Source organism: Manacus vitellinus, unplaced genomic scaffold, assembly GCF_001715985.3.
Source record: "Manacus vitellinus isolate BGI_N305 unplaced genomic scaffold, ASM171598v3 scaffold_1_pilon, whole genome shotgun sequence".
In the NCBI taxonomy this organism is placed as follows: Eukaryota; Metazoa; Chordata; class Aves; order Passeriformes; family Pipridae; genus Manacus; species Manacus vitellinus.
Window position 1 is genome coordinate 38,703,418 of NW_021939396.1, and position 19,966 is coordinate 38,723,383.

The following is a 19,966-nucleotide window of genomic DNA, read 5'->3' on the forward strand; positions in this document are numbered from 1 at the left end:
CCGTTCAAAAACTGACACAGAATCTGGATTATACAGAAAAATCTATGTGAATTTGCAGATAAGTTGCACTTCCACAAAACTGAGTATTCACAGAAGTCAAGAACTATTGTCAAGAACTATTGTTCACATACTTTTCTCTACAAATTTTATTCTTGGCAAAAATGTAACACATTCTTACAAATGCAGAATTTTTTAAAAAGGTCAGGATAGTTTAGTTTTCTAAAAGAAACAGGAATCAGTCTTTCTTTCAGTCTATACTCATACCTTATCCATTGTAGCAGTCTTGTTTAGATTTCTCTAAGGTACTATCCTTAGGACATATTATAAAGGACTATTATCTATATCACCAAAAAGAGTAATCTATAAAATTTCCTCCATTAAAAGCAAGATGAGCCCTACTATTCTGTCATCATTAATTTCAGATTTTTCTTGTGAAGTCTGAGCTACCAGTTTGATCAGTTCTTGATGAACATGACATTGGGCACACATATTCTCTTCCAGAACGGAGAAAGAAAATACAGGAATACAGAGGGTATAATGACTAAGGTTTGGTTTTGTTTTCATACAACAATACTGTATCTTCCAGAATCTTTCAAAATAGTAAGAAAAGTAGATAAAATAAACAGAGGCATGTATAAAGAATAAATGAAGCATATTGCAAGCAGTTTTCTCCAGATTTATGCACCAGAAAAGACACTACTCTAGACTGGCTGGCAACAGTGAAATACTCTCTCCTACCCTCCCCAAAAGAAGATTCCTATGAACTTCACAATGATTTTATGAATTCTTTAAAACAAAAAAATTTTCCAAGCTTAAATTCAAAACAAACAGTAGGGTCTCGAAAAGTATCAACTAGACATTTCCTTTTGATATGAAATAGATATTTCCTTTTGATCTGAAATTTTAGTTACTTTTTTCTTATGCCGATAATCACTCCAGGAATTACTCTTCTAGGAAAAGCCATTTAATCTCAAAAAGCAGCAATATGTTTACCATGTTGAAAGCAATAGGTGAGTAGATCAATTGGAAACATGAAATGATAAGACTCTACTTGAAATACTGACAGTGTTCAGGAAAGTTAACAAGAAAAGGTCATGGACTAGTTTAGATTGAGTGGTTACAAATGCAAGATATCCTAACAAATGGCATCAGTTCTACCAATCAGGCATGTTTTAACAAAGCAGTGATGCCTTCCTGGACTTAAAAGTCTGAAATATTAAAACAGAACTCTCAGAGAACCTTTAGTCCAACTCATTATTACTTCATCAATTGAACTGTTTTACTGTTGCACAATGCTGAAGATGCTTTAAAACAATGTCATCTATAGAAACAATCACCTCTAAGTTACAAGAGAAAGTTATGTCTATATGGAATATAAAACCTAAGTATTTTTGATACTCTGCCCATGAAAGGCTTTCCGTATACATAAGTTTTAACAAAAAGACACTCACAGATTCGGTTACATTTTCCCTCATTGTTTTACCTGCCCTCTTGCCAAAGTGATCAGGCTCTTTTTCGAGTTAAGCCATCGTTTCCCGGAGTAACTTTTTTCTCCTTGTATACAAAGATAAACCTCACCAGTGGTATCTGCTTTCTTCAAGTCTCCCGTGTGCAAATGGATTGTGTATTCCACAACTTCAATAAAAATAGACATAAAAACTCAAAAAGTCAGTAGGAGAAAATATTCATTCTCTTCTTGCCCAGAATCTGCATTATGTAACAATTCCCAGTAGAAAGCATTGCAAATTTTATCCAAATCCCATACTGTACCACCAAACAAGGAGTACAGGTTTCTTCAGTCCTGGTAACACACATAACCCAAACATATTCCCCCTGTATATCTCCCTGTATGGCAATCTGCAGAATACAGATTGGTTCTGCTCTGATACCACTCCCAGAAAATCAGCACCCCTGGATGCTATTTGAGGCACAGGATCTCCTGTGTACTGTCTCTTTCCCCCAAGGTAAAAAATTCCTTTTTTAGAAAAATGTCTTGTTTACATCCTCTTTGGAAATCTGAGTTCTTCTTTCTAAGACTATTTACTGATTTTTCTTTGTAACTTCCTTCCCTGTCTTTATTTCTATTTATCACTAGTCAGACTATCACAATAATCTTAAATTAAAATCCATTAATGTGAAACAGAAATGATGACATAAAAATGCTTTCAATATCAGCTTTAGCACATAAATATAAAAGCCTCCCCATATTTTGTATCAGACTCCAAAGAACCTTCCATTTACTGCACAATAACACATAAATCCAGGTCGCTAAGTGAACTTTGAGTTTAAGGGAAAGCATTCCTGATTTTCTCATCTGTGGTCATAGTATAGCGATTAGAAGAGACACCTATGACCCCTATAGGAAGCTTCTGCTTCCTTGCCTTTTTCTAACACAATACATAGGGAAGTGATGCAGATGAGACAAGATTGCATTAATACTAAAGAAACTTCATGGAAAACTCCTATGTCGCTTTTTAAATGACCTCTTTTACCTTCGGAGTTTTTCATGGAAACAAGGAACAAGAAAACACAGAAACAGGTCACAATCTCAATATTTATTGTTATTTGCATCGTTTTAACAAGAAGGAATCCAGGAAAAAACAAGAAGGGGTTTTTGGGGGTTGCTTTTTTTTTTTTTCATCTGGTGTTGTGTGTTCTTATTCAAGTTATAATAAATCTCATTTGTATAGCGTGTTCATTTATGCTCATTTGTGTAATGAGCTGGTGCTGTCCATTTAGGAATCTAACTTTGGTGGCTATATTAGGAATAAGGTCCTTATGCAGTCAGCAGGGAAAGGCAGGTGCCATAGAAAACACCTATAATAAGTTCTCATATATTCTAGAGATAGACACTAGAAGTTAGGAGTCAGATGGTCTAAATGTTCATCTGCTTCCAAACACAAGCATCATTTCTTCAGCCTAAGAAAAAAAGCTATTATCTTGCAGCAACACAGGTTTGTAAAACACACCTTTCTAGTATTTTTAATAAGGAGGAAAACATTTTTATCCACTGTAAAATGCAAAGTCACATTCAGTACATGGGTAATGAGCAATGCATATGTACCAAGAATGTATTCAAGAATGCTTATATTACCTCCTGAACAAGCACCAAGACAGATTTTTTTTAAGGACTGAGCAGCCTTAAAATCCAACATTTTACAAGTAGAGCTATCTTTGACTACCACTATCAGCCCAAACTCCCACAACCTTCATCACTGGAGCAGTAAAGCATAGACAACATCTAGACTGTGTGACATTTACATGCAGCACAAAGTCTTCCAGCCTCACTCCACCACTTGTTCCTACCTGGAACCTGGCTGGCTCTACAACAGCTGCTTTCCCAGAAGAGTCATGTGTGCAAAGAAGGAGAGTGATGCTTTAGACAGACATGAAACCAAGGAGAAAGTAAGAAGCACTTTCAGTTTCACAATTGACGGTACAAGCCAGAGAGCACTAAATACGCATTATTTAAGTCTGAAACACATATTTCAGTGTAAAGCACCTCATAGGATACATGAATATCTAAGTATACATCCTAGAAACATCTGATATTTTCAGGACATTTTGCTTCTTCAATCAAATTTATTCCAAGTTAGAAATGGCCAAATTTAACCAAAGTGCACATTCTTTAAAAAGATATAATTATAAGAAATTTCTAGTAGGTTTGAGAATGATTCCCTGCACCCAGAAGCTAAAGCTGTCATTTTTTTTCCTGCGTAGGTGATAGGAAAACAGGGAGAAAAAAAATGTTCTGAGGATATTTATTTTTAAGCTTTTCTTACAGCTCTTTTCACAAGTTGGTGCTATTCATATTGAGCGTTATAATCAAAAGGCCTGAATTCAAATATTGTGACATCTTATATAGCTATTTCTTTATACATCTAAAATGAAGAGATCACATAACTGGATTAAGCGTATTAAAGGGTGTAAAATTAATATCTAAAAGTATTCATTAAATAATAAGGGTTGCTATCAATCTGCTAATAAAAGAGTGCTCATTGCAATAAACTTCTGAAATATCTTTGTTTCTCTTTATCTTTTACTACATGGGGAAGAAGGTTGGGAAAATCTGTTTGCTGAAAAGTAGCTTTATTTCACTGCAGCACTATTCACTTCAGGGACTTCCCCTGGGATTTTTTTTTTTTTTAATAATTTAAACTAAGGGCTGGGAAAGTACTTGTAATTGATAGTATCACTCATGTTTGATGACAAGAAGTAAAACAGGAGTTTTCTGAAACTGGGGCCCTAATGTATCTCATTCCTTTCTTTGAGGCAGTTAAATGTGCGCTGCCAGGTGAGAGGCAACATAGCTGCATTAAAGTCAACGTAGCTACACAGACGTGCTCTTGCTGGAGTTCCAGATAATTGAAAGCACATGAGCTGTCCAGGTGACACCTTAGCATTTAGCCAATAGCATTTTTGCTTTCAGGGGAGTTAGGATATGAAGGTAGGATTCTGTATTATTCATTTAGAGTGTTGTCTTTTCTGTATTACTGGGCCATATGAGCAGATTCATTGGAGTCAAAAGGATACTTGAGTGAATAAGATCAAAAGAATTTGGTCCACAGGTGTGATCACTCATTTGGGGTGGATTAGAAATCACAGCACTCACATTTTTACTGCTTTTGTCCAGAATCATTAATATATATAATCACAAGCTTAGCATTAATCATACAAGTAATATTCAAATGAGATAGGCTCTGAAAATTAAGAATGTATCTCATGTTTTTCCTGAGTCAGTATTTTCAGCTGAATCTGCTGAATCTATTGATGCATAATTTAAAGCTCAGTGCAGTCATAACAAATATTTCCCATTAATTTTGTACTATATAAGTGAAATAACAGTATACAAAGTAACTCCTATGAAAGGAGTCATAACACAAAAGAGATGCTGGGAAATAGGGTAATAGTTTTTAGAATGAGTTTGGGACCATTCTGCCAGATGAACAACACACCCAAGCAACAAAGATCTATTAAGACAACTGCTTTGTTCAGCCTTGTCATCCTTTATCTCTTCCCAATCCTGTTGATAAAACTTCTGTTTCAGATGTGAGCCAACACAGAGTGAAAGTGATCACGTTATGCTCATTTAAAAAGGGAAAAAACACTCCATAAATTAAAGATAGGAGATTAAATACTTTTATTTTTTTTTTTTTTTTTTTTTTTTTTTTTTGGGTGGGGGTGTCTAGGAATGAAACTGAAATACAAGGAAGAAGCTGACATAAATTTTAGACTGAATTAGTATTGGGGTCACAAAGAATAAAACTGATATTAACAACTCCAGTTGGAGACCTCTGGACTCCACAAAATAGTTTGTGAGAAACTTCCTAGGTTAGCAGATACTCCCATCTGTGGAATAATTTTTGAGAGAAAGCATATACACCTCTATTACCAGAAGTTTTCCAAGAAAAAATACCCTAACTTTCTAATATACTTCAAAAATTAATTGCTTTACACATCAGAATAATGTATCTCCATTTGGTTCTTAGCATAATAGAGGCTTTGAGGACTGTATTCTAGAATTTTTTTTTTCTGGATTTTTTTATATGTAGTTAAAAATTTAACAAGTTTGCATTCAGAAAATAATTGTCAATATTTATGATTTGTCCCATTTTTTCATAAATAAATTAAGGAAATAGAACTTTTTAACTATCTCTAGAATTACTATTACTTACAATTCATGATTGTACATCCAACACACAATACATTCAACATCCAATGGTTGTTTTATCTGATGGATCAAAACTCTAAAATTTTAAGGTTTTTCAGTAAATAAATACAATGTGGCTAACTTTTTTAAATCACCTAAACATACACTAAACCAGAAATTTAAAAGGTCTTCAGTGTTTGTGTTCAAGTTTCATCTTTTAATTTGATGAAATATTTAGGGAACATTCCTTAGAGAATGGTGTGCAAAAGTTCATGTGGTCTATCTTATTCCTTTTTCTGGGCTGCTTCCACCTTTTTCTATTAGTTTCTGTTTAAGCAGAGCACTCTTTGTATTATAAACTCTAGCAATAAACCTCTTAGTGGCACTAAAAGCTTCAATATACCGTCTTTACTATCCTGATCAATCCTCTTTATTCTAATGAGCTGGATAGATGGGAGCCTGTTCCTAAGTACTAGTGATCAGGTTATCAGTATGCAGTTGGTTGTTCCTCAGCATATTCCAGGAGGGAGTGGCAGAAAGCACTTAATCATCTCTCTGGCATCATACCATTCAGATGGGGTACTAACATGTAACTTAATATATACTTTTGTAGAATATTACTTGATGTATTATGAATTTCTCATTGACATCAATAAAACACCAGTGCAATTGAAATGTTTGGATATCTCTTTGCTGGCTAATTGTAACACATTTTAAGAACTCTACCTTTGCTTTGTAGGGGATCTTTGCAATTCATTCATTCTTAAAAGATTTGCTATGTTTGTAGGTCCTATATATTTCTTTGTGAATAAGATACAGGTAATATCACAGAGTAGATGATATTTTGTACACACCTTCAGCTGACATAGTGTTAATATGAAGAGATAATAAATAATCAAGAGCCAAAACTGGAACATCATTTAACATGAAAGAAGCCAAATACTATGTTTGGTGTCAGCAGTTAGAGTGTCTGTCATAATCCTCCTACCAATGATTTCTGTTTTCTCAGCTTTCTTCTGTGATAAATGCATGTATAAAATCATTATATTCCTTAATATCAAATACTTATGGAAATCTTCACACAGTATTTTAGGCCCAAAAGAGATATACTGGTATTCCAGAGACAGATCCTGACCCCAGTAACAAAAAAGAACATAGCTTACCAGGCGAAGGCTCCTGATCTGCATAGAGAGCCGGCAGTTCCACACATTTATCTTCCTTAGGGTTGAACCAGCAGTCAAAAGCTAAATACATCTCTTCCTTTGTGCCCATGTGTTTCATATGCAGTAAATCTAAGTGCCATGGCTGTTTTAGCTCGCTATGTGGGCCAGTTACTTGAACTTTGTGTATTGAGCCAATATTTGCCAGTTCATCCTATGTGAGGAGAAAGAGAAGATGAATGGATCTCATTTTAATTGTGCCAGAACAAATGTAGTTGGCAGCTATATGCAACAGTTGAAAAAACTTCAGTAGTTAAAGAATTGGGGCAGATTTATAACTAGTACTATTTTTCCCCTTTCTAGTCAATACAAAATTGATTTAATAATGTGAATGAGGAGACGGAATGCTTGAGGTTTGATATCAGGGAAAAAGCAATAGCAGTCACTGCTGAAATTTGTACTTAGAACAAGGCATAGTGTTCATATATATTGCATTGATTCAGTAAACTATTTTCAGGCATAGAAGCTTTGGTTGATTTTTAAAATTTTGAACATTATCGGAAATATTTCTTACAACTTTTAGTATAAAAATGGTGCAATTAACTATAAATTCAAAGGAGAGCTACTTTAATTTTCCTGGGGATAATGCAACATCTCTATGACATACCATTTCTTGTGGTAGGTAGAGGAGGCCTCAAATACTATAAATATTGGCTTAAAATTATTTTTTCCCTCTATGGGGGAAAAAAAGGGAAAAAACAGAATTTGTCTTTTCCTCTTCCTATTCACTATTTCTCATATTATGTCCTCTGCTCTTTCCTTTCAAATACTGCCCAGATAGTAGAAGTGCGTGTGACCTGACTTCAGCCTTTCCTCTGACAGGGCACTTCCAGTTTCACACTATGTTTTGTATTTACCAGAGATTCTTGGAAAGAACTTAGGAAAACCTTCTGAGTACTTTTCATTTTGGATCATGTTGTGGCTAGTATAGTCTGCTAGTTCCTCTTTCATTAAAGAAAAGTGGATCTTCAAAACCCAACAATTATTTTTTTAGCTCAATCACCAAGAAGAAAAAGAAGGTGACAATAAATAACATGGGGAAAAAAAAGAGAGAGAGAGAAACCATTCTAGAAAAAGCAGTTTGTTCAGAGAAACGTGGTGGCAGGGATGAATAAGTTACATAAAAAAGAAAAATAAACTTTCTGTAGGCTTCATCCCATTTATCATAGAATCACAAAATCACAAAATATGCTGAGTTGGACAGGACCCACAAGATCATCTAGTTCAGCACTTAGCCCTGCGCAGGACCATCCCCAAGAGTCACACCATGTGCCCAACATCATTGTCCAAATACCTCTTGAACTCCGTTGGGCTTGGTGCTGTGACCATATCCCTGGGGAGCTTGTTCCAGTGCCCAACCACCCTCTGGGTGAAGAACCTTTTTCTAATATCCAACCTAAATCTTCCCTGATGCAACTTCAGGCCATTCCCTTGGATCCTGTCATTGTTCACCACAGAGAAGAGACCAGTGTCTGACCCTTCTCTTCCACTCATGAGGAAGTAGTGATTCTTCCTTCCCCATCATCAGCCCCAAAAGCTCTACAGTAACCCGTGGCATATTGTATGCTTACAAATTGCTTACTTTTGTGAGATCAACAAAGCCTGTAAATCAGTGCATGCAGCATGGTATATACTGTGATATCCACCAAGAGACCAATTCGCTTACTTAAACATTCTCAGTATGAGACACTGGGAGGATCTGCTCGTTCAAAAACCCTTGTTAAAACGTTGCTATCTACAAACAAAAATGATGACCTGTGCCAAACTACACAGGGGACTTAAAAATCAATTTGGTAGTTTAGTTTAAAGAAACAATTTATCTCAGAATTAAGTGGGTTATTGGCTACAAGATTCATGGGCTTTTCTTGCAATGGAGAAAGGTTGAAGTACTTTGATCTGCATTGCTTTCCCCGTGACTTGAAGTGGTAACTTTTTGCAACTCAGATTGCCGTAGAAGATAAAAGAGAGGCGTATTGGATCCTTCTCATTGCTCAAGTCAGACCCAGTGATAACCATTGTCCAGAGACCTGATGATTTCATGTTGATTTCAGGCGGTTCAGGACTAAAAGTCAATCTTCTACCTTTAAAAATTATCAAAGAGAAAGGAAAGATGACAGCATGAGAGAATGGCATAACGTAGCAGGACCATAGCTTTTACACAACACAAGTAAAGCTCCTTTTACAGGTTTTGTTATATCTATAGCAACTGTTCACTAAGAATAACACATCAATAACTTTTTTCCCCCCAAGAATTTAACTGCTTAATGTTCTTTCTGTGTTTAGAATTTAGTTTCAAATGCATTTTTTTGATGCCAATGAATTTTCCTTGTCATATTTGGAAGTAATTTCTAAGGGAACATTCTGTTACCTTTTAGAGGTCTAAGCAATTGCTCTCAAAAAAGCAATCAATATTACTAAAACTAATTTATCATTTAGGAGCACTGGCTATATGTAGCATGTAGGCACCTAATGCAAAATGAACAATTCTAATGAACTTCACTCATAACTGGATCTACCCTAGCAGTATAATATGTACTGTAATGGTGTGACTGAGAGATAGTCCATAAAAAACACACAAAATTATTTGCCAGATCCTCAGAAGATCAATATTACTATGTCCCTCTCTTTTTCTTCATTAATTACTGTTATTCTTCATTTTAATTCTGGGGGAAAGGAAAATTATTTAATGGAGAGGAATAGCTCAGAAAAATGTACTTTCTATAACCTGGAAAAACCACACAACTGAATACCTGCATATCTATCATGTATCGTGGACACCTTGTATTTTTAAGCTATCTTACTCCCTCTGGACAAATTTTTGTATCTCATTTCCTTTACACTGAATTGTTTTCACAGGATTGAAGGAAGAAATCTTTTAGTAGTTCTAAAAGACTAAAGGTCCTGCTATAAGTGTTCTTTTGCCAAGTACATCCAGGTTTAGATTTGCACAAATTGTGGTGTAGTAGTAATTTTGAAATGGGCAGAAACTGAGAATACCAGAACTACACCTTCATGCTATGGAATAATACCACAGGTAAAGACTAGGCTCATTTCACCAAAGTAACTTTTCTTTGGATTTCAAGTGAGATCCCAAGCTGAAAAGTGATGCATAAAATTTAAGCTATTTATCCCCACGAGGCGCACATCCCAAGCTCTGTTTTATATCTCTCTTTGCAACGTGCTATATTTAATTTGGAAAGCAAGTGTTTCATACACAGCACACTGATAAGATGGAACTATATTAACTTTGACCTTACGAGATGTGGCTTTGCTATAACACTAAGATCAAACTGAAATTCACACTTTCAATAAAATGAGCACATTATAGAGGTCTGAAAGAGCTGTAGCCAAACATATGTATGTATATATGAACAGTCAAGTCAGTTTTGCAGAACTTACCAATTGTTACAACCTCACAAACAGTCTCACATAAGCCCAAATGAGTATCAAGCCAATTCCACAATGGAAAGACCCATTCTTTGTCTGAATCTTGTGATTCTTTGACTGTTACCATCTTGAGGTACATCCCTGCCCCATAGCCTTCTCTGTCATGTCCTATGACCACTTTTTGCAAATGACTCAGAGAAACAGCTTCCACCAAAAATGAATCCACCTGAAAAACAGGGAAATACTCAATAAAACAGAATTTTCAAATATTCAAATATTCTTGAACTTCAGGGAAAATATAGGTCAGGATTCAGCAAGGATTGAAAACTTATGACTGCTTTTTTGTAATGTTTTACATAACATCTCCCCTCTGAATCTAAAAAGGCTCACACTGATAATACCCATCATTGAATCCTACATTCATCAGTAATGGTGCATTGTAACTTCATTTGACCTTCGGACAATATGGATCATTGCATCAATCATTTCCTATTACATTAAAATGTAATATGAAACTGTCAATCTTCTGACAGTCAGACAGTTATGACAAGAGTTTGGTTCTTATCAAATTTCTATCTTTCAGGGTATTTCTAGTTTCTAAAACTTATCATACAAACATATATGTATATATCTAAAAGAGTGTATTCACTGCAAGATAGATGATAAATTCTTCTCCAATAGTCAGAAAAGCCTGTCTTTTTGTTTTCCTTACAGAATGAAGAAAAGAGTAAGGAATAGAGAGGAGGAAGTTAAGATGAAAGTGGAGAGTAAAAGACAAGAGATGGAAAGGGAAGCAGTATGGAGAAGGCAGAGGAAGACAAAAGAGAAGTAAACTCAATGAGCAGTGGATGAGAATGGGGACCACAAAAACAAGAAAAGGAAAAATGTGAAATGCAAAGAAACAAATTACATGCCCCACTAAATTTTTACTTGTTTTGTAAGAAAGCCATATAAGGCCCAGTATAGGGCCAGATGGACCTGATGGTAGCTGGCAAAAGTTAGAAAGTTATGAACAACTGGAGCTAAATAGCAATGTCTAGGATTATAATTAACACTATAATTCCAATAAAACATTAATTCAATAGTAGGAACTTACTAAACTGGATGTTAGAGCAATTGAAAAGAATATATTAGCAAACTGATCTCTAAAAAATACAGTAGTTGCCAGAGTCTTATGCTACTTTTTAAATAAAAGTATTGAAGCAGATTTTCTGCTACTAACATTAAAAGTACTTTCATATGACAAAAAAATTCTTTCTTTTTTTCTAATAACAGTTAGAACCCAACAGCAGATTGTGAGCAGAAATCATTAACTTTGATAATTAAGGTATTTTAGGAAATAAATCTGTACATGAATATAAATTAAAATAATTACAACAGAGTGATATCTTCTCTATACAAGCACAGTTCTAAGAAATACACAGGAATGAAATTTAGAAATGTTTTCAGTCCATTAGTGATTTCACTTTTACCCTAACAAGTGCTGTAGTAATTGTCTAATAAAATAATTTCACAGAAATTTAAACCTCTCCTTGACAATGTACATTTTGGCAGTGAGTTTTTTTCAAACTTCAATGTTCAGTGAAGGAACCTCTAATAAGAAAGTCTAATTCACAAGAGAAGAATTCTGTTGCTTTTGGTCTGTTGCTTTTGTAGAAACAGTGTTTCTACACTGTTTTTATGTGCATTCTCTTCTCTAAGTGGAATTTTTTTCTCTTGTCTAAATTTACTGACGAGTAAGTCATGTGGGAATGTTCTTCCAGAAGAACTAAATAACACTGAAATTGGTCTGTTGTGAATATCTGGAAGATAAATTCTGTGAATGTTTCAAAATTTTTACCTATCTGTAGCCAGATGTGTTCAGAGCAGGTATTAAGTGACACTTAAGGCAGTGCTAACCCCTGCACATGTAAGACCACATTTTTGTAACATTACCTTATTTCTTTGAAATTTTCTTCCTTTTGTTAAAGATGTATGAAGTTTCCTCACGCCTGTGTCCCCTCTTTTGCCATAGAGAGTGATATAAACATTTGCAAAAGTCTCTGCTCCCCAGCGATCGCCAGTATGCACAGAGACAACATACTTACAGACTGTACAGAAAGAGAAAAATAAAAAGCTGATTAAGTACAAGGTATATTTAAAATAAAACAGCAACACAGAGTTAGACTACTGCTTGTTTTTATTTCTGCAGCTACCAAAAAATCTGCTATTCAGTGATTGTAATGCTGAGCTCAAAGAAAACTTTCTACTAATTTTCCTAGAAATTTGAAGGAAATTGGACAATTTAGACTTCTGTAGCTTAAGCTACTAAAATCTAGATAAATTCTGCCGAATTCTGTTTTATTGTGCAAGATCTGGAAAATAAGAACTCATCTGAGTTAGTTCAAGGTCTGTTAGAAACTGAATTATCTTTGCAGTGAATAGTGACTAACACAGGTAAAAGAAGAAGAAGAATAAGAAGGTGATGTTGGAATAAGAGAGATAGTTGTAACATAGCATCTGGATGCATGACATGACATACAAGTATAAAAATTTTACAAAATGCACTTATTAAATTAAGGAAGGAAACTATAAACTCTTTGTCTCTATATTGCTTCTGTATAAATGAACTTCTACAGTCAGATTGGATTTTCTTCTGATGAAGACGTGAGAGCCTAAAAAAAAAAATTATTACCGGCTCAAAACAACTTAGGGGGAGGAGGGGAGCAGATCGGTTTTGCCAAGGTGGAATGGTGCTCTGACTCCATACCTCACCTCCTTGAGAGTCTCCAGTGCAGCTGTCAGTCACTGGCAAATCAGGAGCACTGTCCCACACCACACCCCCTGGAACCCCTAACCCAGATCCCACATGGTTGACAGACTGGAAGCTCCACCTGAGGAGGGGGTGGCCACATTAGTCCAGAGTAAATAAAACCAACAAATGTCACGAGGCTTCCACGTGGTCACGGCTCTGTTGTTCTTGGATTTGTGGTAGTTGGTTCTACACTGGATTTAAGGCAGTAGACATAATTCTTTCTTTCTCTCTCAAATCTGGATTGGTTGGAATTTGCTAAGTTGATGTTTTGTCAAATACTTTATGTTGACTGAATGTTTTCTTTAAGCTTTTGCCAAGTTTCCTTATTTTCCAAAGTTGGTAAAGGGAGGTGTGTTATTTTGACCTCCTGAAAATATCGTCACGTTTTTCCCTCATGTGGCCCCAAGGTATAAAAGAACTTAAGGCCCCTCTAATGAATCCATCAGGTTGATTTTTGGGGCCTTACATCCTTTTGATGCAAAAGCCCTTCAATGAACTCATGGGGTGAGCCTGGGGTCTTACAGAATATCATTAAGTTGCATATATATTCATGCTCACACAAAAAGAGTAACCAAAATTTTTCAAATGTCATTTTTAATGTACAATCTTCCTGAGTTAACATTTAACGAATGTAACACTATACTTTCTTTTAAGGTCGTGAATAGGTTTGAGGTTTTCAGTGACTGAAAATTCTGGAACTTTAGTTTAAAAAAGCAGTGAAGTCTCTAATTACTTTTATCTCATGTGTAACTGCTAACTTTTCTGAACAAATGCAGTTCTTCTGTAAGTCTTCACATTCCAAGGGCATCTCTGAATATACCCTGAAACTCTCTGCATGGCAAAAAATTAATCCTTAGAAAAAAAAAAAAAGAACTTTTTTGTACAATGAGGGCTTCTTCTGGCACTTATGTTAGTAAGTAAATCTATTATAAGCTATTGAGTAGTAATTAAATAGTAACTCTACAACAAATCATTTCCATGGCTTTAAACATGTGCTTTTTTAAAAAAGTATAATTATACTGTTCAATTTTTCACAATGAGAATCAGGCAGAAGAGTTAGCAACTGTAAAACTCAATATGCAACTTAACTGTAAAATTAAAATTTTTTAAGTGGTCAGCATTCTTGCAGTGCATATATGAAGAAGGTTGCAATAGAGCCACTGAAGATATCAAATCCAGACAAAGCACTGTATTATATCTGTGGTATTGATTTATTTTTGAGCAGTTAATTTACAGTGTTTGTATCTTCTCAGTGGTTTTACCTGGTAAAGTTTTCTGGTCCTTGGTGACTGCAGGGAATTCTTTCACCAGCTCCTTGTCTTCTCTGTTAAGAGTAAGCCAGCAGTTACAGTCAAAGTTCAGCTCTTGTTTTGTGTGTAACTCTTCTAAGCAAAAAGACTTCAGATGCCAACCCTGAAAGCCTGGTACATCATCACAGCTGACTCGAATCTTGTATATGTCTCCCAGATCTCCAGTCTCAAACTGCAACAAATAGCATAAGAATGTGCTGTCAAGCCTGGTTCACTTACAGAGATTTTCCCAAATCCCTGTGTAGAATTCCTAAATTTAACATTAACCAATGGAAAAGTTGAATCGGAGGCTGAGATATGTGGGACGAGAGAATTAATCCTTTTTTTCATGGTATGATCATGGGTGAGATTTTCTCCCTTATAAGTGGGTCAAGGTTAAAATTAGAAAGACCTGTGCATTTAGGCACTTTTGACAAATCTAACATAAAGCTGTGACCCTACTGGATAGAGAGAGCATTAGCTTACAACTAAAGGTTCTAATATCAGCAAAGTGAGGTATTAGTTTAATAATGCTTACTATTAGCCTAGAATCACAGAATTATTTATGTTCCAAAAGACCTTTAAGATCATCAAGTGCAGTCATTAACTCAGCACTGCCAAGCCCACCATTATACTATGGCTCTGAGTGCCACATCTACACCTCTTTTAAGTACCTCTAGAGATGATGACTCAACCACTGCCCTGGGCAGCATGCTGCAATACTGGACAACTCCTTTGGTGAAGAAATTTTCAATGAATTTTAATTTTAGATGAAGAAATTTTAGAAAGTTTTAACTAAATTCCCATTTGCTAAATGGTTTGGTTTAGAACATGACACTACTTTACAACCAATTCTTTGTAAAAGAGAGGAGATATTGCTGAATAAAAAATAAATCATGAATGTCACAGAAATAACTCTGCAGGACAACAGAGTCCTGTTCCAATACTACCTATGGGAAATTCAATAACTAATTGATGACTGTGGGCTTCTTAAACCATCCAACCTAGAGCTGTGGGAACTGGGATGGTTAAACTGCATGAAGTGCTAATGATCTGCATGACATTAACCACTGCTTGATAAATTTTCTGAACAGTGGCAGCCTTTCACTGGGAAACTGCAAGAAGGACTGGGTGGAAAGTGATTTTTGAGTGAAACAACACAGAACTTATTTTTAAAAGGTAACAATTATTTTTAAGAAGGATCAAATTAGGAAATGTTGCCAATGGCCTTGTTCTCCTCCCATATTGTTTGGGGTTTTTTTCTCACACCAGTCACAACATAAGATTTGGTGACTTTCCAGAAAGTAAATCCTCTGTGCACCCTATAACATCACAGCAACAAATTGAAGTTAGTCTTGCACAGTCATGCCCTGGGATTAGCAGCATCAGCAGCAGATTGGCTCCTGATATAGAGCACAGACCTCCTAACAGATGATTTATTCTGCTTCTCAACAGACCTCTGAATTTAACAGCCCTTCACTGCTGACCTCGCTTGCTTAAAGGTAGTTCATGTGTATTTGCACAGTGGACATATACATGTAGGGAAGCATCAGCTACCTTATTCTTACTAGAGAGGAACCATATAAAAAATGTGGGTTTATAATTTTGGAAGACTTGGCCACCATCATTAATAACTGTAATGCAAATTCATCATCATCATCATCATCATCAGTATCATGGCCAGTCTTCACGAATGAAGATTTGGGAAAGGTCTTTACCCTTCGAGCCTGCGCAGTGGATTTTTTAGGTGAGACACAGTGTGTGCTGAACTGAGCCCACCCTTTAATCCTGAGGTTCATCTGCTGGGGCCGAGTGAGCTCGGATGGTGGCAGCGAGGTCCTCAGGACATAGGTTTGTTTAGAGTGACCTTCTCTTAGATGGATGGCCTTACAGGGCTGATGAGCTCCATCTGCCTGGAGGAGTTCCCTGACCGGGAATCAAACCCAGGCCACATCCTAACCACTAGACCACCAGGGGGCCCCTTGTCATGCAAATAAGAAATAGTAAAACATCAAAGTATGAGGAGGAACTGAACTGAAAATAAAGCAACATGCCCAAACCATTTTACAGGAACTTGAACTGTTTATGATGTAGAACTTATGAAGAGAGGCCTTTGGTAGGAAGGAACTGCACTTGTTGACTTAAAAGATCCCTTTCAGTCTGAATTTCTCAAGGTAAGTATTATAAGTGATTGGCATGCCACTCCTACAAATTTTCAATATTCAAGACATTGTTCTTTAAGGACCAGGGAAGAAATGCTTCCTGTTTTCTATGTAAGAGCCCCGAGGCTGCATGGAACCTCTCAGCTCCTGAACTGTACCTCCACAGCACTCATAGCAGTCACACAGCATTGGTTTTACACTGAAGAGGGCATTAGACTTGTCCTCCCTCCAAAACTAACCTGCCCTGACTGTCTGTACACATTCGTGCTTACAGAACTTAAGGCTGTTCCTGACTTGGTCTCCAGTGCTGCACTATGAAAACGGAAATACATGGGCAGAATTTCATGTCAAGATTTTTTCATTCATGCTGTCTGTGTTGCAAAGGATATCATTAGCTATGTATCATTAGTTATGGTGAACTAAGTGGACTAATCCCTTGTAAAATATGCATTCCACCTTATTAAGCTGAATGGGAATTATTTGGGTTCATTGAGAGGAGAGTGCACATCTAAACTATGGTCCTTTCACAGGCAACAAAATTATTGCTTCTTCTCTTTCAGAACCAGACTACAGACTTTTAAAATTACGGCCTGCAGATTTTCTTTATTGTACTTGGACCCCCATGACTAACACACAGCTACTCTAAATGCTTGAACAACTTGTTTCACAAAGCTCTCTGTTTGGGAGTTGCAAAAGTACAGGACTTGGTTATTTTTATGTGACAAGGTACCTCACATTTTACTTTGCCTTCTGCTACCCAAATTTGATATTCTATTGGTTTCTAAGTTGCCATAAATACATGTGCTAAAATCCTTGTAGGAAATGCATAGATGAGATATATAGGAAAATAATCCCAGAATACAGGACAGGCTATTTAAAAGCCACAATTATCCCTTTTGTTTCTAGAATCACAACTTCATTTATTTCTGTGACTGCCTTTGAACCAGAAAGCACTAATTATCATACAGTTTACAATCTGTGGAATTAAAACAGCAACTATTTTCAACTGAGTTTATTAGATGTTTCCCTTTTTTTCAGGGATTTGTTTTTCCCCCACAGTTCTGGCCAGTACTAGTCTTTTTTGTTCAGCTCCATCACTGTAACCCAGTGCTACCATTACATCATTTTTGAAATCCTTTTCTGAGCAATTTAATATGAACAGTTTTTCTTTGGAACATGATATATTGTCTTTGATCCCATAATTTGCTTTTCCCTCCATCAATGTCTATTAATTGATTTAACATGAACTTCGAAGCAGAGATAGACTTATAATCCATCACAAAGTATATCAGTGTATATCAAAGTATATCCAGTGAATATCTTTGTTTTAAATTTGTAGACTATTTGCAAGAGGACACTTTACCTTGTTCATTATTATAACTTCCTAATTAACGTTTCCATATTTATTTCTTCTGAGCAGTTTTATGTAATACTCAGAACTTGAAATTTTAGGTGAGTTGGATGTGATTTGTCATATACTAAACAACACTATTTTTTCTATCACATGACTGAAAGGAGCATGTCTCATAATCAAGAGAAGGCTCTGACAAAGCCACTGGACTTTTGAATATCTCAGAGACAGGTAACTGATGAAGATGATTACAGAATTTCATAATATTTTAAATCTTTTATTTTTGACTCACAGAGGGTTTCTCAAAAACATCATGCCTAATGTAATTAAAGCTTTGTAAATTTCACTGTTTGGGGGTACATTTAAATTAGATTCTTTTTAATTCTTTTCAATTCTTTTCCCTGCAAAAAAAAAAGAAAGAAAAAAAAAAGGAAAAAAACCCATAAATTATTCTAGTTAATAAGGTTTGGTCAAAGCACTCTAAAATTCAGATGAAGAGCCTTCTGTCATATACTCTAGAAATCCTGCTATTTGTTGTTTGGAACATCATCTCATACTGTGTAAAACACATGGAGTATCGTATTATGTGATTTGAAACTTTCTGTCACCTCATGGTTCTTAACACAAACTAAATTCCATATTTACTGTGTATTTACAAACAGTCCTACTTGCAGAGCTCTACTGCTCATTTTGTACTACCTGTGCTAGTGTTTTGAAGAGTAGTTTTAGGGATCCCAATCTCACAGTCTGCCAGTTATGTATCTTCACATTTTATGGTTCTCTGAATAAGAGAATGTGCACAATACATAGGACTCTCCAAAGGCATGTTCTGGCAAGCTTACTCTGCATGCAATCAAGAAACATAGATGACTGGGAGAAAGATCTATATACTTTACAAATCTGCTTATTCCATGTGAGATCAACAATTGATTCTTACCATCACCAGACTATCAAGGACAAAAACTTTTACTCATTTCTTGCCATGCTATCTTCAATCAAATCTCATAACGTTGACACATTCGCCTATTTCTAAATTTATTTTTTAAAATTAAGGTGTTCTAATTAAGTTTATTCTTATTTAAGCAGCTCAAACATTATGCTATAGGTTTCTGAGACCACTGAAACCCAACTGTACCTCATAGCACACTGCTATTTTCTCTTTTAATTCATTCCTTATGCTTGCTATGTGCAATTAAACTACACCTGTTCTTTCATAGGATTTGGCTGGACATATTTTGGATTGAATAATCATTCTGAATATGATACACATCTGTGCATATACTTGTGTGAGAGCACCTGGAAAATTAGGAATTTAGATGTCTTTCTGTCTTCAGTGTTCAATAAATGTATCTCTGAGACCAAAATTTAGCTTACTGTTTCAAAACTATGTGAGCTGCTCATAGCACATAACCTGTTGTTCTTTTTACTGCACTATATTGTTAAGGATGTCCTAGTCTAGGACTAGGATCTTGGGGGGAGGTTGAAAGTTCATTTACTTCTGCTTGTTGAAAAGCTGAATTCACAGCTTGTCTTCTTTGTGATCTGTTCATGTCTCCAGCCTGCTGCTACAGTGAGAAAACATGAGCAAAGCTTCTGCGTTCTTTTGCATAGTCTTAGTAAGAACAAAGAAAGGGAGAGCAAAAAGAAACTGGGTTTATTAGCTCAACCACCTAAAGAAGATATGAAGGTATTTATGGAGATATCTGTGAATCCCCAAATGACCCTTTGTATCAGACCTGCTTATTCTGTAAGCTGTGCTATAAGCAATGTGACAAAGAGATAAAATTTCAGGTGTAGTAAATAATGCTCAAATAGTATTAACTCCTTCATACAAAGCAATAAAAACAAGGACACAAATATCTATGGGGAAAATATAAACACTAACCCAAAGCCAATCCAAAGTCTAAACAAGCATTCACAAAGGTGCTGGGGTGGAAGGGTACGATGGATAAAGTACTGTGGTGCCTAGGATAGTGGACTATGAGGGACAACCATGACTGACACACAGCATTACTAGTTTCTCCTAGTACCAGTCGTTGGTACTATCATTCTCCTGGTACCAATCATTGAAGTAAGGCAGCCTTAAAGAGGAATACACGCCATTTGAGAAATT

At 35.8% G+C, this 19,966-nt stretch overlaps 1 protein-coding gene across 1 annotated transcript in view; it reads right to left on the reverse strand.

Annotated features, from left to right (window-relative positions):
- Positions 1-19,966, reverse strand: part of LOC115307413 (lipoxygenase homology domain-containing protein 1) — a 117,993-nt gene that overhangs the window by 37,416 nt on the left and 60,611 nt on the right. The window contains exons 20-25 of the mRNA XM_029959374.1: positions 14,314-14,533; positions 12,193-12,347; positions 10,270-10,483; positions 8,761-8,951; positions 6,814-7,024; positions 1,484-1,635 (exon numbers count right to left, since the gene is read on the reverse strand). Of these exons, the coding sequence (XP_029815234.1) occupies positions 1,484-1,635; positions 6,814-7,024; positions 8,761-8,951; positions 10,270-10,483; positions 12,193-12,347; positions 14,314-14,533 (1,143 nt within the window). The remainder of the gene's footprint in view (positions 1-1,483; positions 1,636-6,813; positions 7,025-8,760; positions 8,952-10,269; positions 10,484-12,192; positions 12,348-14,313; positions 14,534-19,966) is intronic.